Source organism: Amphibalanus amphitrite, unplaced genomic scaffold, assembly GCF_019059575.1.
Source record: "Amphibalanus amphitrite isolate SeventyFive unplaced genomic scaffold, NRLGWU_Aamphi_draft 000384F_arrow, whole genome shotgun sequence".
NCBI lineage: Eukaryota > Metazoa > Arthropoda > Thecostraca > Balanomorpha > Balanidae > Amphibalanus > Amphibalanus amphitrite.
The window spans coordinates 362,964-380,927 of NW_024881878.1; the positions used below are offsets into that span (position 1 = coordinate 362,964).

At 47.8% G+C, this 17,964-nt stretch overlaps 1 protein-coding gene across 4 annotated transcripts in view; it reads left to right on the top strand.

Moving 5' to 3' along the window:
* Positions 1 to 17,964, top strand: part of LOC122390162 (coiled-coil domain-containing protein 174-like) — a 65,152-nt gene that overhangs the window by 45,431 nt on the left and 1,757 nt on the right. For all 4 annotated transcript variants that reach the window (XM_043382844.1, XM_043382846.1, XM_043382847.1 and 1 more), the window contains exons 7-8: positions 14,977 to 15,189; positions 16,679 to 16,870. In XM_043382844.1, the coding sequence (XP_043238779.1) occupies positions 14,977 to 15,189; positions 16,679 to 16,870 (405 nt within the window). The remainder of the gene's footprint in view (positions 1 to 14,976; positions 15,190 to 16,678; positions 16,871 to 17,964) is intronic.

Here is a 17,964-nt window from a genome sequence, read left to right on the forward strand (position 1 = left end):
TCAACCTATTGTTTGCAATATCCTCTTGGGGTAAAAAGTGAACTATAGTGGACTAAGTGGACTAAGCCTCGGTCACACTTCACCGGATTGGACCAATGGACGAGAAACGGACGGCGTCCGGTGATGTCCGGGGGATGTCCGTTCGTTTCCGTTGGACGTCCGTTTCTCATCCGTTCATATCCGTTCCATGTCCGGTGGGGTCCGGTGTGCTCAACCGGACACCACCGGACGTGGAACGTATATTAACGGATGACAAACGGACGGCCAACGGAAACAAACGGACATCACCGGACGCTGACAGTTCTCGTCCGTTTCTCCTCCGTTGGTCCAATCCGGTGAAGTGTGACCGAGCTTTAAATTTTATGCAATAATCGCGAAAGACGTCTGCCTCTGTCAATTACAGATAGTGTCGGAGGCTTCCAGCCGATCGAGGTCTGCAAGAGTTCTTGCAAGCTTTCCGATCGATGGAGTGGTTGCAGTCACATAAGCATCTGCCGCAGACCAGTCGGTTACAAGAAAAACTACGAATACCTAAAGAACAGACCAGTTCAGACGGTCGGGGATAAGCCTGCGAGCGATCTCAGACGGCTCGCCGATAGACACGATATAAGCCAGAGTCAAACTAGAGGTAGTGTCGGCGACTTCCAGCCGATTGAAGTCTGCAAGCGATATTATGCGTCTTCACCACCGGTATGATGCTTGCAGTCACACATCTGACCAGTTGGACGAATTTCGAACCGTTCACAGTCAGCGTTCCAAAAATATCTCATTTGGGCTGAAGATGACACTCAAGAATAAGAAGGATAATTTTCCACTCTCACATTTTGGGTGGCTCGAATTTTCCACTCGGACACCCAAGAAAAATCTGAAGTTTGGGACACTGTTCACCAGAAGTGAACGTGTTGATAACTTAGTTTTTTTTTTTAAAGAAAATATCAGGGTTGCGCAGTGCGCTTGGGCTTTTGAGTCAATTATTTTCCATGCGACACCAATAGGCTTAATGATCATTTTCAGAGATGTTGGGGTTCTGCTACAACCCCCTTTTGGGGTTCCTGCTACAACCCACTTTATATATAAAGTTGCACTCGTGCTGTTCACAATTCCTCCCGATCCACCCAACAACGCCCGATCCCGTCCGACCGCTTCCGAATCTCCGACTAGTCGGCGAGCGATCCACTCACGGCCGTAAGTTATCGTCCAAAGTTTTATAATCTGCGTCAATATTGTGTGCATACTTGTGCCACGGAATATATAGTCTACGACATGTCGATATGTCGATATGTACTACGATATGTCGTAGACTAAATATTCCGTGCTTGTGCGATTTTATGTGCACCGCGGGACTATCACCACTGAGAGGGTTGTGGGTCCCTACTCTCTCTCTCTCTCTCTCTCTCTCTCTCTCTCTCTCTCTCTCTCTCTCTCTCTCTCTCTCTCTCTCTCTCTCTCTCTCTCTCTCTCTCTCTCTCTCTCTCTCTCCTCTCTCTCTCTCTCTCTCTCTCTCTCTCTCTCTCTCTCTCTCTCTCTCTCTCTCTCTCTCTCTCTCTCTCTCTCTCTCTCTCTCTCTCTCCTCTCTCTCTCTCTCTCTCTCTCTCTCTCTCTCTCCTCTCTCTCTCTCTCTCTCTCTCTCTCTCTCTCCTCTCTCTCTCTCTCTCTCTCTCTCTCTCTCTCTCTCTCTCTCTCTCTCTCTCTCTCTCTCTCTCTCTCTCTCTCTCTCTCTCTCTCTCTCTCTCTCTCTCTCTCTCTCTCTCTCTCTCTCTCTCTCTCTCTCTCTCTCTCTCTCTCTCTCTCTCTCTCTCTCTCTCTCTCTCTCTCTCTCTCTCTCTCTCTCTCCTCTCTCTCTCTCTCTCTCTCTCTCTCTCTCTCTCTCTCTCTCTCTCTCTCTCTCTCTCTCTCTCTCTCTCCTCTCTCTCTCTCTCTCTCTCTCTCTCTCTCTCTCTCTCTCTCTCTCTCTCTCTCTCTCTCTCTCTCTCTCTCTCTCTCTCTCTCTCTCTCTCTCTCTCTCTCTCTCTCTCTCTCTCTCTCTCTCTCTCTCTCTCTCTCTCTCTCTCTCTCTCTCTCTCTCTCTCTCTCTCTCTCTCTCTCTCTCTCTCTCTCTCTCTCTCTCTCTCTCTCTCTCTCTCTCTCTCTCTCTCTCTCTCTCTCTCTCTCTCTCTCTCTCTCTCTCTCTCTCTCTCTCTCTCTCTCTCTCTCTCTCTCTCTCTCTCTCTCTCTCTCTCTCTCTCTCTCTCTCTCTCTCTCTCTCTCTCTCTCTCTCTCTCTCTCTCTCTCTCTCTCTCTCTCTCTCTCTCTCTCTCTCTCTCTCTCTCTGAAGAGTCGGGGGGGTCGAGCCCCGTTTTTTTTACATTTTTTAATGCCATCCTGACGTTTTTTGCAGAATGAAGTGGCCGAAATCTGGGGAGAAATCGAAAATTGGGGGGGGGGGCTATGGCTACGAAGGTCAGTCCATGTCGCTGCCCAAGTGGCCCACCAGTCAAAATTCCTTAGCCGAGGCCCTGCCCCTGCAGGCAAAACCGTTGACGTTAGGTCAAATCTGAGAGAATTACTCAGAAAGGGCTTTAATAGGGCTATCGAATGCGCTTTTCCGCGGCGCTGTAGCTCTATTGGTTCTCGAGTTATGCGTTGGCTTCTTGGAAATTTTCGACATTCGACCTGGAAATCGGCGAAATTTTGCCTTCAATGACCTCTGGTGACCTGACCCTTGACCTGACCAAAAAATTGACCGAAGTGATTTCGTCATTATTTTTTACGCTCTTACGAACGCCGCCTTCCGCGTATCGCTACGTGGCCCAGGAGCCGAGTTACAAGGGGGGGGTGTTCAAACACCCCCCCCCCCCCAGCAGGGCGTGGAAATCCAGGACCCCCAGCCGGGCGCGGGTTAACATGTGAATTATTCCCGATAAATTCCATGCCTACGTTTTGGAACAAGACATGACAACAATGGTGACGTCATGCTGTGGAACTTGCATTGCAATGCAATGCATAACTCTAAAATTCGTTGGCAATGAATGCTTTCGTACGGACATTGGGTGCCAGCTGCCACCAGTGACGTCATCATAGTATGCTCATTTTTGAAGTCACAATTTCCATGCATTTACCGAGCACAATTTGAAATCGATTATTTTTTCGGCAAGAAATTCTTAGCCAGACGCTGAAGCTGCCAAAACTCACGTGAGAGCTTCGATAATGAACTTTGAGCCAGCGTCCTTTTGAAAAAAGCGAACTTTTATAGTAAGTGTCGAGGGACTACAGGGTGGAAAGAAAAATATGTTTTGATTTTAACAGCCCGTGACATCAAAGCGAGTAGTAATAGCTCAAAATGAATTAGTGCATTTGAATCACCTTTTCTGGAAGTTTTATACCTGGTGTCATTCACACTCTTTCTCGCTCCTGGGCGTCCCCCATAGCACGTGTTCTGAGTAACCCCTTTTTCGCAGAATTTAGAGATATGTGTACCGCGCAACCTCGCGAGATGAATTCAGCGCACAAATCGGGTGGATTCTACGTGCGACCTTCCAAATCGTCTTCATCACGTTCGGGAGACTCTCTGGGCTCATGGCTGGCACCTGTGATTTCATTAAACCCCACAGATAAAAACCAGGGGCGTCGGGCCTGAGAAGAGGGCTGGCCATGAAATTTCGGCTTTTTTGACTGGTCACGTGCCCTCTAAAGTGTTCCTCCGGCCAGGAGAGGCTCGCTCTTTATGTGCTAGATGGAGCCCCGTCTTTTTTGGAAACAGTGTACTCAGTTACACCCTCCAGAGCTGTCACTATCTAACGCCCGAGCCTTCTCAGCACCCGAGCGTAGCGTTCCTTGTTGACGGTGACCGTGGTGCCTTTCGATGTTTCGAGGGAAAACGGTCCGATGAGACAGGCGGTGGACATAACACATCATTACGTCAATGTGAGACTGTGCAGAGGGCTCTATAACGTTGTGCCCAGAGGGAATGAAGCCCAAACTTGACAGTTCTGGGTTGATTTTACCGCTCATTCGGACCGTTTCCCTCGAAACATCGAAAGGCACCACGGCCACCGTCAATAAGGAACGCTACGCTCGGGTGCTGGAGAGGCTCTAGCGTTAAATAGTGGCAGCCCTGAAGGTTTTAACTGAGTAATTGTTTCCAAAAAAGACGGGGCTCCACCTAGCACGTAAAGAGCGGGCCTCTCCTGGCCGGAGGAACACTTTAGAGGGCACGTGACCAGTCAAAAAAGCCGAAATTTCATGGCCAGCCCTCTTCTCAGGCCCGACGCCCCTGGTTTTTATCTGTGGGGTTTAATGAAATCACAGGTGTCAGCCATGAGCCCAGAGAGTCTCCCGAACGTGATGAAGACGATTTGGAAGGTCGCACGTAGAATCCACCCGATTTGTGCGCTGAATTCATCTCGGAGGTTGCGCGGTACACATATCTCTAAATTCTGCGAAAAAGAGGTTACTCAGAACACGTGCTGTGGGGGACGCCCAGGAGCGAGAAAGAGTGTGAATGACACCAGGTATAAAACTTCCAGAAAAGGTGATTCAAATGCACTAATTCATTTTGAGATATTACTACTCGATTTGATGTGACGGGCTGTTAAAATCAGAACATATTTTTCTTTCCACCCTGTACTTATTTGATAAAGCACTTGGTTGCGGATTGCGCTAAAAGTTTACCAACTTCAGTTGTTATTGTGTACGAATACCGCCAACAAAAAGAAAAACTGCTCGCGTTGTTTGATGACTTCAAGCTGCTCAATAAGCTTCTGACTGAAAGGAGTTGCAAACTTAACTTGTTGAACTTTACTTGAGCTTATAGCGAGGTTTGAAATGATCTCACGCATGTCAAAGTGTTTTATTTTAGGCAATATAAATATCTAATACAGTAAAACAGTTTTACTTTGAAACAGTTAAATATCTAAAACAGTTTCACTGTTTTAGATATTTATTTTGCCTAAAATAAAAACGCTTTGACATGCGTGAGATCATTTTCAGCCTCGCTATATTGATCATAATCAATAATCATGTCATCCGTCCTCGCCCACATAGGTAATTACTTGAGCTTCTTTGGTTTTCCTTATTGAGGGAAGAGGCAGCATTTAATTGGAGTTAATAAGAATAACAAATGGGCAAGTGCGGCAAATACTCATATTTTGTCTCCTATTAAGGTCCAGGTACATCACTACAGCATTCATGCCTCATGTCATGCAAATGCACGCTTGACTTGGCCCTGCAAGCTCTCCTGCTTAGTTGTGCGTAGGTACTCGGTAGTCGGTATGTGCATTGCACATCAGATGGATGAGTGGGGAAAATCGGCCACCGTAACTTTAAACCTTGTCTTGGGCTGCGTAGAAAATAGAACTGACATCGATGAGTGGCGAGTGCATAGTAGTAAGTAAAGCTTAAAGCTGTAAAGCTGAGTCGAAAATGTTCCTTGGGCATTGCTTCCATTAGCTAGGAGATGCGATTGAGAGCTCATAATCGAGTGCGTTGTTTCTAGTTATTTTCGCGAACCCTTTCGAAAACGGTCTTACCATACCGATTGACAAAACGATTATTAGACCTTAAGGACATTTCTGGTGAAAGTTTCGCGTCGTGTGAACTATCCTTACAACGTCCAATTGCCATAGCCTGTTGCTAGTGTGTTTTGGCGGTGTTTAGTGTGTGACGCTGTGTAGTATGTCTGTTATAGAGGGCGGCTCACTGTTCTTGCAAAGGTACAGTTGCATCTTCTAGAGCACAGGCAGAGCCGAGCTTGGGCTCATGACTACAGGTCCCCAACCCGGCCCTGGCGTTCCGAACGAAGGGACGTGTTTCAACTGGAGCTGATTAGGTAATAACGCGTTCAGGGACGCAGTGTGTCGCCGCGACCGTCGGAACGGCCTTGACTGGTGTGCTTAAGCCCCCTCCGCCGCCACGCATTTCTTAACGACTGTGGCCCGGGAGGGCGGTTAAGCACATAAGCACGTCGTATACACTGCGGACACGTTTACCCACTTACCATCTGTGCCATGGGTTTGGGTCGTTTCCGTTCCTGGCTTGACCTCAGCGCTCCCGCCCCCTACCGGCTCCGGCAGCGCGCTCTAACCGATTCGCCCTGGTTCGTCGCTAGAGGCGCTGCTGGAGCCTTTTTCTAGGGGGCGCTGCGAAAGTCGGCTCCTGTTACAGGCTTTCGTGGAAGCAGATTCAGTTTGGGTTGAAACTCCAGGCTGTCTTTTGTTAGCCTCTAGCCCTTCCCCCTGAAATAGTTAAAAGTTATATTCAACTACAAGATACCGTTGACTACTGACAAGAGTAAGTAGTCTATGAAAAGATATATGCAGAGATTTGTTTGAAGTTACAATTGACAGGAGTGTCCGCTCCGTCGAACTAGTTGATCGCTGCGCCGTCTCATCAAACCGTATCCGATGACTGTCACTAAGTCAGCGTGCTGTATTTGGCCGATGTGTCCCACTTGCCATCGCCTGCTTCACCCTCCCCCACCCCCTGGAGGAGCTGCGGTCCAAGGTCCTACCTACCGATTGCCTTAGTGTCGCTGACCGCGATCCGCATCACACTATCAATTACCTACCGCAGTCGTTTCAGCGTGGAGTCGTTATGGCGGAACAACACACGTCATTGTTCGCGATTTATCGCGAGACGTCGCTCGTGTGTTTATGATGTTGCAGGGGTTGCAGGCGCGGGGTCAGTATACAACATTTTGTCACTCCAGGGCGAAGGATCATGCCGTCGTTATGGACTGCATCCTGAAAACGCCGATCGCCCTTAAAAAGCTGGACCCCATTGACCGGCATGTAATGTATCAAAGTTTATGCAAACATACCTATCAATCGGTTCCTGTCCCGATGCAGTCGGCTGTAGCGGGCTGACACATTTACCTGGCCGCCCGTTTATATGCGTGTCGGGCAACTTCGTGTTATTTTTCTGCTCGGTGTGAATTATGTTTCTGCTTGCCACACTACAAAGGAGGTCCTTTGCAGTGCGCCTCGATTACCATGCTATGTTTTAAATTAGTAAAAGAACTTGACGATCAGAAAAGCCGCTGGTGTATCAGAGTGTGTTTCAAGTTCCAATGCAAAAACGAATACTAATCTGACGCCTCCAGGAGCTGTTTCACCCAGTTAAAATCCACTCATGACAGCGAAATGATCGGATAGGCGTGGAGGTTCAATTTACTGAGTACCCATACTGACGTGTGAATAGGCGGGTGGCCGTGTTTATACCACATCCGGGAGGATGAAGGCTCGACAGCTTTGATTTTTTTTTAATTAAAACCACGACTGCAAGAACATACGTCGAGTTGGGCGTTTTTGATTTGAAGCTCATTTATATTCCTTTTATTCCAATATCCACCAAGCTTCAGAAAACACATGTCACCATCAGAAAAAATAGCTCGAAAATAGCTAAAAATGGTGAAAATAGAAAATAGCTCAGAAAATATGCGTGCATATAGATTACTTGTAGTGCAGACAATGTCCACAGTGCATATGTTGAACATTGAAGCAGTGTAATTGTTGAACATATGCACTGCTTGCAGCATTTCACCATTTGAATAAATATGTGCCCTATCTGTCGTACCTACTGGAAAGCGGTGCAAATATTATTTAAAAAAGAAACACCGCGCACCGGGAACAAGTGTGACAATCATCAGTCTGATGATGTGACCTGGCCTGGTGTCTGGTGATGCAGTGACCCAAGACCGGGTCGACAGCAGGCGGTCATTGTGTGCGGATAGTCATTGCAGGGCAGTGCGAACGACGGACGGTGTCACTGCTGGGTGGATGAGACCGGTCACTGCCCAGCGGAGGGTGGTCGCTGTCGGATGGATTAGATAGAGGCGGTCACTGCGGAGGGACGGGAGGTCAATCCCGGGTGTATACGGTGCGGTCACTGCCTAGCTGCGAGCGGTCACTGCTGGACATCGTCGGACGACCACTGCTGGACATCGTCGGACGGCCACTGCCTGACGCGGTGGGCGGTCACTGTCGGACAGCGGATGGTCACTGCCGGACGGATAAGGTGCAGTCACTGCAGGACAGGGGTGGCGGCGGCCAGCAGGAGCGGCACCAGCACCAGCAGCAGCGCCGGCAGCGCCGTGCCGGTGACGGCCGTGGTGGCGCTGTTACACAGCTCCCGGTCGCAGATGGCCATCAGGATACCCTTGGTGGTGCGCAACGTCTCCACCGTCTGCTTGGTGGTACACATCCGCAGCTGCTCCTCTGCCGAACAAGGAACAGGGTGTCGTCAGTGCGGATGCCGGGGACGTCAGCGCAGACATCGGGTGACGCCATCGCCGACAGCGGACAGCCTCAGTGACGTCAGAGTGAAGTATCCCAGCTTTACGAAATCACTGTGTGGCTTTTATTTGGAAACTCGTCCATTGCTCCCATGATTAAAAACATTCGAAGCAAAACTTAGGGAAGCAAACTTGGTCTTGATAGTGATCGCGCAAACAGAGCATTTGTCAACTTTTGTTTGGAAACTCGGGTTTTAGACAGAATAAAAACGTCCACGCATAATGGCATTGTTGATTTGTTGCTGGCAGTGTGCCTGAGCACACATTTCCAAGCTTGGCGCTCAGCTGAAAGGACAAATGCCCGCACAATCGCATGCCTACCCAGGCCTCGCCTTTTCTATTTCGTTCTGTGGTAAAGGGAAGTGATGACGAGCGATCGTACCTACCCACCAATGACAGAATTTTTTCATCACTTTGACAATACAAACACGCTCTCTCGTCCACTCACTGCCTTTGGAGATGAACAGGCAGTTCTGGTTGGCGGAGCAGAACTGCAGGAACGAGAGGCTGGACTTGTTGAAGTTGTCGCAGTCGGGCGCCATGGCCGGGATCCGGTCGCACACCAAGTTGGCGAACGTGGCGCCCGCCTGTGAGCTCTTGCACACGTGACACTGCTTCACCCCGGCTGAAAAAACGGACAGGACACGGGAGCAAATGGGTTTGGGCTTCAACGGCTCTTTGTTGTTTGTTTACAGCTGCAATGACGTGAGAGCTCTACATTAAATCACTTTTTAGCAGTAAAAAGTGATGAGTACCTTATTAAAAGTGACTGTGCTTGCAGCCCCTTCACGGTGTCCGTGTAGCATGCAAGCAACAGTTGTTTTCATTTTTCATTTTCAATGTGGAAAAACTTTTGTAGTGTCTTTAGCTTGCATACAGATTACAAAGGTATAGTTGTGCAGCAGAGCTCATGCAAGTAAATTTTATGTTTAGTTTGAGTAAAGCATGGACAATAATTTCCATTTTTAACTGTAGCTCAAGCTTCGAATAGGGGAAAGTGGGGTAAGACGGTCAGGGTAGGTAAGACGGGCACCCCTTCTGCAGACCCAAGCAATAGCGCTACGAGCGAGAAAAATTAGGACCATAATTGCCTTTCCCAATTCACACCACCATTGAAGTCTGGTGAATTTGTGTTCAGTCGATGATCTTTTATTTTGATTTCTTTAAAACACTCATTTCATTGAAAACATCCATAATGTATGGTGCAAGCTTTTGTGTGCAGCACTATAGAGTTAAAAACTCGCAATCACTTGTGGTACACTCATATGCCACCAGTGTTCATTTACCGCGTAGTTGCTTTGTCTGCATCAAATTGTCCACAGAGAAAAATCGTGCTGAACTTCTGACTTTGAGTTTGGGGTAAGACGGGCAACTATCAATCCAATGGGTCTGTAATGGTGAAAATATTTGTGTTGCTGTAGGAAAAAAAGAAGCATTTCTAATAAGAATATGTTCTATTCCGATACTCACAGACATGTTAGCAATATTCCTTCGGCACAGTTTATTCTCGAATAATGAATGTGAAAAACGGTTGTACATGGCTTCTGAACTAGGGCCTATATACGAACATACGCCTTCTGCACGAATCTCGTATGCTGCCATTTCCGAAGCACCTGAGACCAACGAGCGACTGTATCAATGCGGCTAATCTCGGGCATTTGTTGCGAGCTGTGCTGGTCGGTGAAAGAAGCTGGCCGTCTTGCCCTATCCATGTGACCGTCTTGCCCCATGGGGTGGGGTAAGACGGGTTTTTGCAAGGTTTTGCTAAAATAGCTGCAGTTTATTTGCTGAATCAGGTCTAAGTCTCATCTTCTGGCAAATGGAAGTAAAATGTCTAAAAAAGGTTTTCACTCAGTTTCCCGTTTCTATGATGTTTCTAACCGGCCAAAAAAATGGCTCCAAAATGAAGATGCCCGTCTTACCCCACTTTCCCCTATATGTATGTACAGTCTATTTTAAAGTCTCAAAATCAAACTATCATCAAGTACTCCAATGTAATATATTGTAACGTGTATCATGCACGGGATAATAAACCGGGAAATCGGACCCAATTTGACCCCTGATTTAGGTATCGTTCTGAATTAACTTTAAGCTTTGCAGGTCTGACCGGACTCACATTGGAAAGATTACGCGTGACTGTGAGAAATTACGAGTAGCTATGTGTACTGGAGTGGATATTTCCTTGAACAATTGTGGTTTTGAAAGGCTCTCATTGCTGTTGGCGCTTGCTCATGACCTCGAGTAAACTTAGACCCTTGGTTCATTTGTGATTGACGGTAGCAATAGATATCGGTTCTGTTTTATATCCCGTACGTGGTATGATGTGAAAGAGCCACACATTTTCGTCATTGGATCTCAAAAGTTATGTGATAGCCAACTTAATCGGGACGTTTTGTAGTTCAGAATAGTTGCAGTTCAGTAGTTGTAGTTCAAAATCCTCTTGCGCCAATACTTGGGTTTTATTTCACCGGACAACCACTCCATGACTCTGCCTGAACAATTTACCTATAGGTTCCATCAAACACCTGTAGGTTAACGTTATGAGCTGGTGCAAGGGAACGTAACACCATTAGCTAAGCTAACTTTGACATAAGTTTTTCTATTCTACCTAGTATTTTGGTACAAGAGGCCTCAGTCAGTACTTACCGGCCGCCACCAGAGAAGTGCCGGTGGCGAGGATCAGCACGACCAGTAGTGTCGGTGGGGTCATTCTGGGGGGCGATGGCGATCTCTGACTCCTGTCTCGGGTCCGTTCGACCGGCTGCTCGCGTTCTGTGCAAAACGGTGTGCACTGTGCTGCGTGTCAGCCCTCCAACGGGGTCCCGGTGTCTTTGAGCGCCTTTGAAAGACGTCTGTCGGTGGATCTATTCAGTCTTCTGACTGTCAGCGCTGGATTATTCTGCTTTGGCTGAGTTTTATAATTTGACCGTCCCACGTCAGTCAGAAATGATTAGTCCTCACTCTGTGACTACCCGCCGTCAGTCCGCGACTGTTTGCCGTCAGTCACCGACTGCCACCCTCAGTCACCACGGTCAGTCGTCTTCCTGCGACCTCGCCGAACGGCGACCGACCGACGACTGTTGACCAGAGGGCAGCCACAGGCCAGTAGTGGTCGCTGGTCAGCGGCGTCTTGACTAGTCGGGCTGGTTACCCAGGTGATCAGGGGCAGCCATTATTCCTGTGTTCAAGACTGCTTATGATAGCCAAAGGAATTAGTTGGTTTCGCTTTTTTAACGAAGTGAAATGTATTCGGTTAACATGTCACACGTGTATAGGAGAACTTTAAATGGCTGGCTACTAAAGCTCTTTGATGAATGGGCTCAGCACCATGAAATTTGGCTCAAGTATTTTGCATCGATTTTGGGCATTTTCGGAGAAGTCAATGCTATGATAAGTGGCGTAGGTAAGGCTCATTTAAGAGACGTAAGATGATGGGAGCTGGGGCAGGTTTGATAATAAAAATGCATTAAAAACAAACCAAAAAACTTGACTCGTCTTTATTAAAGCGGAAGAATCGTTGATGAATGGTATTATAAGGAAAACGTAGGCTATCATAGGCAAAGGCATGCCTGGGAGGTTTCTTAGTACCAAGAACCTTCTATTTTGGATCGAACCCCATAGCGATGTTTGAGGCCTGTTTTTTATCGCTCATGACACGAAATATCTTCTGTAAAGTTATCCAGTATCCATGGCACCTCTTCACTGATGTTGAACGTTGCAGCTCCTTTATTCTAAGCAGATCTTCTGATCAGCTATCCAGCACTGAAGTTGAAGACAATGTGACTGCCGTTGCCGAAAGCCATTAGCTGATACCTGCGCCCGCCAGTCTCCGATGCTCCTTTCCATCAGACGAGAGCGGTGGTCGAGCGGAGCACTGGCGCCTGTGCCTCTGGGATGAGACTTTTGCGGGGCTGGCTGGCTGATGCTGTCGAAGATGGCTGCACCCTTGCTGCCGACACACGACGCTTCGAGCTGGAAACGCGCACAGTGCCGTCGATCTCCTCGTCGACTTTCGGGTACACCATTGGCACGTTGTGTTGTTTCGGCGTGCACATGTATACCACGGCAGCAATGAGCAGAGTGACCACACCGCAAATGATCAGCAGTGGCCCGAGGAGCTTGACGGGATATCCGTAGTAGCCCACAGCGATGCTCCGATCACTTTCGAATCCAACTAAGGTCGTGTAGGCCAACAGTGTTATGATGGACCCAAAAGTTGCGAAGATCAGTCCAGTGGGTGTCAGCATCACGGCAATAACAGAAGAATCGTAGTTGTCCTCCGGTTCCGGTGCTTTGATTACCATGGATGGGATTGCTTTGAAGGATTGAGAAGGACGAAATCCGGCTGTTGTTGACTTTCGGATAACCATGGAGGAGGGATTGATTGCTTCTGCGGAGAGTCCGTCCGTGACTGAGCCATCCAAGCTATCTTTTTCTTCCTGTGGTACTGGTTCTGGCTCATCTTCAGGGCCATATATAAAACTCACCACATAATCATACGCTGAGTTCATATTTGCTCTGTGGTACGACCTTGATGATGCAACTAACTTGAAATGATTCTTAACTAAAGGTGTACCAAAATGCCTATGCGATAGCGCAGACTCAATTTGTTGAGCTCTGTCTTGCGATTTCGTATCTCCCGAGACTAACACTTACAGCAAACGTCACTGAGGGCCGAAGCCATCTAGACCTTGAATCAACTTTGAATATATGACCTGGTGGATATACGACCCATGCTATTAAAAACAGATGAAATGCCCTTAAATTGACTTGATGAAATCCGAAGCCCAAGCTCGAGAAGCTTAATGTAAAGCTTGATGTAAAGCACCGAAAAAAAAATGGAGGAAAAGTTATCTTTTGCACGTGGCATAAATAACACGAATCTTATTACGGAGCGAGCGAAGCGAGCGAAGTCTTTCCTTAGATTAACGGAAATTTCTGAGTATGAGCGGCCGGCCGGCCGGCCGGCCGGCCGTGCGGACGCTTTTGCGAGGCTTATATCTCAGCAACCACTTGACCGATTTACATGCGGTAAATTTTGTAGGGTAGCTTCATTCCTTCTACCAAGTACTGGACTATTCCCGATGCATGTGGGTGACCCCTTATGCACGTGCCACGTGCAAAACGAAGAGGTGTCACTTTTGTAATTGTTGCGATATCTCGGTAACTACTTGGCCGATTGCGCTGAAAGTTGGCATGTAGGTAGGCACCCACTAGGCACTGCATATCCATGAGCCAGAGTTGGGGTGCTGCTGCACGTGCGCACGTGCAGGGGTCGTTTCCAGATCTCGAGAACGGCTCGACCGATTGCGCTCAAATTTGGTACACAGTTAGGGACCGGTTAGTAGGGTGCCGTGCACAAGTCAGTTGGGACCCATTTTGCACGTGCGCACGTGCAGGGTGCCGCTCCCAGATCTCGAGAACGGCTGGGCCGATTGTGCTCAAATTTGGCACATCGCTAGAAACCGGTCAGTAGGGTGCCGTGCACAAGTCAGTTGGAGGTACCCCCTCGAAATTTCGCACGTGCAAGACTCACCCCCTCGCTCGCTCCGTTAGTCGCCCCAAAAGGCGCTATACTGGTAGGAAAGGCTTTTGCATAATAGGTAGGCAATACCAATCTGATACCAATCACATCTTTTCACGTAGAAATAAAGTTTTTTATTTAAAACAGTACCCATTAACATACCTATATGTCACTTCTTTCACCTCTATACCTACTGGGCTATAAGAACGGCTTCATTTGAAGCTAGGACTATTTTCATTCAGTCGTTCAGATCGCAATTATGTACATTCGTAACACTTATACAAGAAACAAGTACACCAATTCGCGCTACACATTTTCCTAATCACCTGACAATTGTCAGGTGATAAGGAAAAAGCCCTCCTCAGTTAAAGACCATGCTGATGAGTGTGGCACGGCCTTCTCAATCAACGATTTCGAGAGTTTACAAAGAAGTTACCAAGAAATCGACATTAGATTATTAGAGTCTCTGTACATCTACAAACGTAAACCAAAACTGAACGCCAAAAACTCCGCCCTGCCACTCAATATAGTGGTTTGAGTGACCTGCGTGTCACATAGCAGAGGCGGTCAGAGACAATTGTCAGGTGATTAGGAAAATGTGTAGCGCGAATTGGTGTACTTGTTTCTTGTATAAGTGTTACATGGTGTTACGAATGTACATAATTGCGATCTGAACGACTGAATATCTGCGATGTATTTGTATGAATTTATTTATTTTCATTCATGCTGGGTGATGAATGAAAATACGTCACGAACAGTGTCCAAGACCAAAACAATGCATACCTACATGTCTGGCTCGTGTCGACAGAGGCGGTATCTCTGCCGATGTGTGTTGTGTGCTGTGTGTCGGTGTCTGTCGATGTGTGCTGCGTGTCGGTGTTTGTCGATGTGCGCTGTGTGTCGGTTTTCTGACCATGTTTGATGTGCGCTGAGTATCTCTGCCAATGTGTGCTGTGCCGGAATATCTGGCGCTGTGTGTTTGTATTTGCGCCGATTTTTGCTGTGTGTCAGTATCTGTATAACGCTGTGTGCTGTGTGTCGGTGATGTGTCGTTTGTGTCGACACGATGTGTTGACACATGTGTCGTTTGTCGTTTGATGTTTGCTATGTGTCGGTGTCTCTACCGATGTGTGCTGAGCCGAAATATCTGACACGGGACACCGTTCTCTTTCTTTGTCCACAGAGGCGCGCGCGCACGGTGCCGGCTACTTTGCGTTCTCGCAGGACGCCGACGAACGCGCTCGCCAGAGAGCTGAGCTCGACGAGCTGCGAGGTCAAACAGAGAGCCAGCAGACCCGCGCCGAGCTCGCGCGCAAACGCAAAAACAAGCAGCTCAAGGAGAGACTGCGCAAAGTGCGCGAACGCAAACGGCTTCGCCTGGGCCTGCCCATCGAAGGTGAGAGGTTGATATGAATATTTAGTATTGATATGTTGTTATTGAGCTTGGACGGTTTTTTATATACAAATTATTTATAAATCACTCACAGCTTTAGTTTTTATTGGTAGGTTTCGGGAGCGTTGCATGCTAGGAAATTAGATTTGAACGTTTTCAATTAGGCAACGTATGTACAAGAGCAATTCAAAACGCCCCTTTATTTTCAAGCGGTGCAGAGTGCAGACATTTTTCAATAAAAATTTGAACTCGAGTGTGCAATAAAGTTCTCTTTGGGGGGGGGGGGGGAGCAGGATAAAACTGCTGTAAAAAAAAAACATTTTATAGATGAATAGCCATTTCTTAAATCGGAATGACTTGCCCAAGTAAGTAAATCGTGCATTCACATTCAAATGCGCCGGTTTGTTTTCATCCAATCAGTCAATGGGGTCTTGCTTCTTTGCATCGAGCACATAGACATTCCTTGCCCTCACCGCGTGTCCTGTTTTGCAAACACGGTCGTTTCATACTTCATGTATCATCAAAACAGCAGTGATAGCTAGAATCTGAAACGACGTAACTGCATGACCTCGAGCAAAAGTTGAATTGATTGGTGCACTATCGTTGATGAAAAATCACGTAATGTTCTTTTCATTTAATTATAAAAATGAGTATAAATGACTGTTGGTCCCGCCAGTGGGGTGTGAAACCACACATTAGTCGACTCATTGCGTGTAAGCTAAATATATTGCTGCAGCCAAGGCGTTGCAGCCCTCTGCTTTCCATTATTTCATTCGTGTTTGGGGAGCATTTATTTAATGTAATTTGCCCCGCAAACGAAAAGCACTGAACATTGTGTTTGTACCGTCGCGCCCTTATTTTTATTATTTTCTTTTTGTTTTTGTTTTTTACCTGTGCCCGTAGGCCATTTTTCACGCTTCGATCAATGCGTGTACTGTGTTCGAACTCATCAAGGGTCGAATGTTTTCGCTTTCAACATGTTCTGATAATTTGGCGCATAACTCGTACAGAAATAGGGCTAAAGTGTCGCGGGGAAAAGTGCATTCGGAAGTTTTTTAAAGTTCTTTCGCCGTTCCCTCCTTTGACCTAAGATCAGCGGCCTGGCTCCCGGAGGACAAAACGTAATGCGTTAAGGGCTATGCTAAGATTCGGGTGGTTTTCCCTTCGCGCGTGAGAAGGAATCAGAGTGGCCGAAAACGCCCCCCCCCCCCCCCCCCTCCTTCCCAGCTCCCGAGACGAAGGTGAAACACATTGCGACATAGGCTCTAATTCTTTAGATTAGCTATTTCTCCGGTGTCCTGTCCCTTTTTTACATTGCGTTGAAAACGAAATTGGTTTCGTGACATGCGAATGCTACTTGGTTTTGAGATGAAAATGATCTGTATGATAAAGGTTAAGATCCGGCGCTGAGTCGTTCGGACGATACTGTCGGGCCAGATTTAGTGGTGAGCCGCTGATGACTGTCTGATATAATTGTGTTTGTTTCCCGCAGACCGCCTGGAGAAGGCCGATGACTCGGAGGAGGACGCGGCCGAGTCGGGGTCCGCACCGACTCCGGCCGCCGCCGCCGCGCTGACTCCGGAGCAGATCGCCGAACGTCTCCAGGAGGAACGCCGGGAGTACGAGCGGAAGGCGTTCGTGCGCGACTGGGACCGAGGCAAACAGGGAGTCGCCAAACACAGCGGTGAGTGGGGCCGCGAGGACAATTTCGTGTTGTTTGGCTAAGTCAGAAACGGTGGCCGGCGCCTGTTTCGGCTGACAACAGCACGTCAGCTGAATCGGTAAAAGGTCTTAAACTAAGAGAATTTTTAATTCTTGTGAGAAATATTAATTCATTGTTAGCAAAATAAGTGTTCACCTAAGGAATTTGGGATGCGACATATCCACGAGTAACGAAACTGTTTCAGTGTGACAGTCATGTTGATTGTCGAGAGTAGACTGGAAGGGATAGGAGAAAAGATGTTCCCTCGTTAAATCCTGTGTTGCACTTCAGCAGAATGGTATGGTGCACCATTTTTGCTCAGACATATAGTTAGCCACGTTTATTACCCCATTTAAGTAGCATCAGTGAGCAGTTTTCCTTACGTGGAGCATCCTTCGCGTGCATCGTGCATTTCCAGCCACGATAATTGCCGTTCTATTACCCCAGTTGAACCGCCCACCGCCCTGTTCAATGTTCAATCGATTTCTAACTCTGGCCACGTGGTACAGCTAATGAGCAGTGAGCACCCGCCCCTTACTAGCGAATCGGACACCGAAAGTGATCGGTCCGGGCTCGGATTCTTATTAGCCGTGTTTGTTGTCGCCCGTATCCAGGCGCCGATCCTATTGACCGGGCGGCAGTGATAACTTTGTGCTAACGCCCGGTCAAACAACGGACGACACCAGCCAGTAGCGTAATGCAATCACCATCAACCCGGACGCGCGCCAATCGGTCCACGTTTCGATTGCACAATGCGCTGTCCGCCCGCTGCCACCGAGACTGTTTTTACGAGCGCCGCCTGCGTCATCAGACACCGCCAACGCCATTTGATAGTGCTTTTGTGATACATGAGCCTAGTTTTTATTGCAGGTTTAATAATAACCTGGGTTTTGCCAGGGTGTGACAATATTGGCCCCTGCGCGTCATCTATCTGTGCTGGCCTTGTGTTATGTCTCTGGACAGAACTGAACTGAATCCTGACAACTGAATCCTGACAGAACTGAATCCTGTGTAAAACATACATATTCGCGTATGCCTATCCTTTTATACAACCTTTTATGCCTGCTCTCATCAGG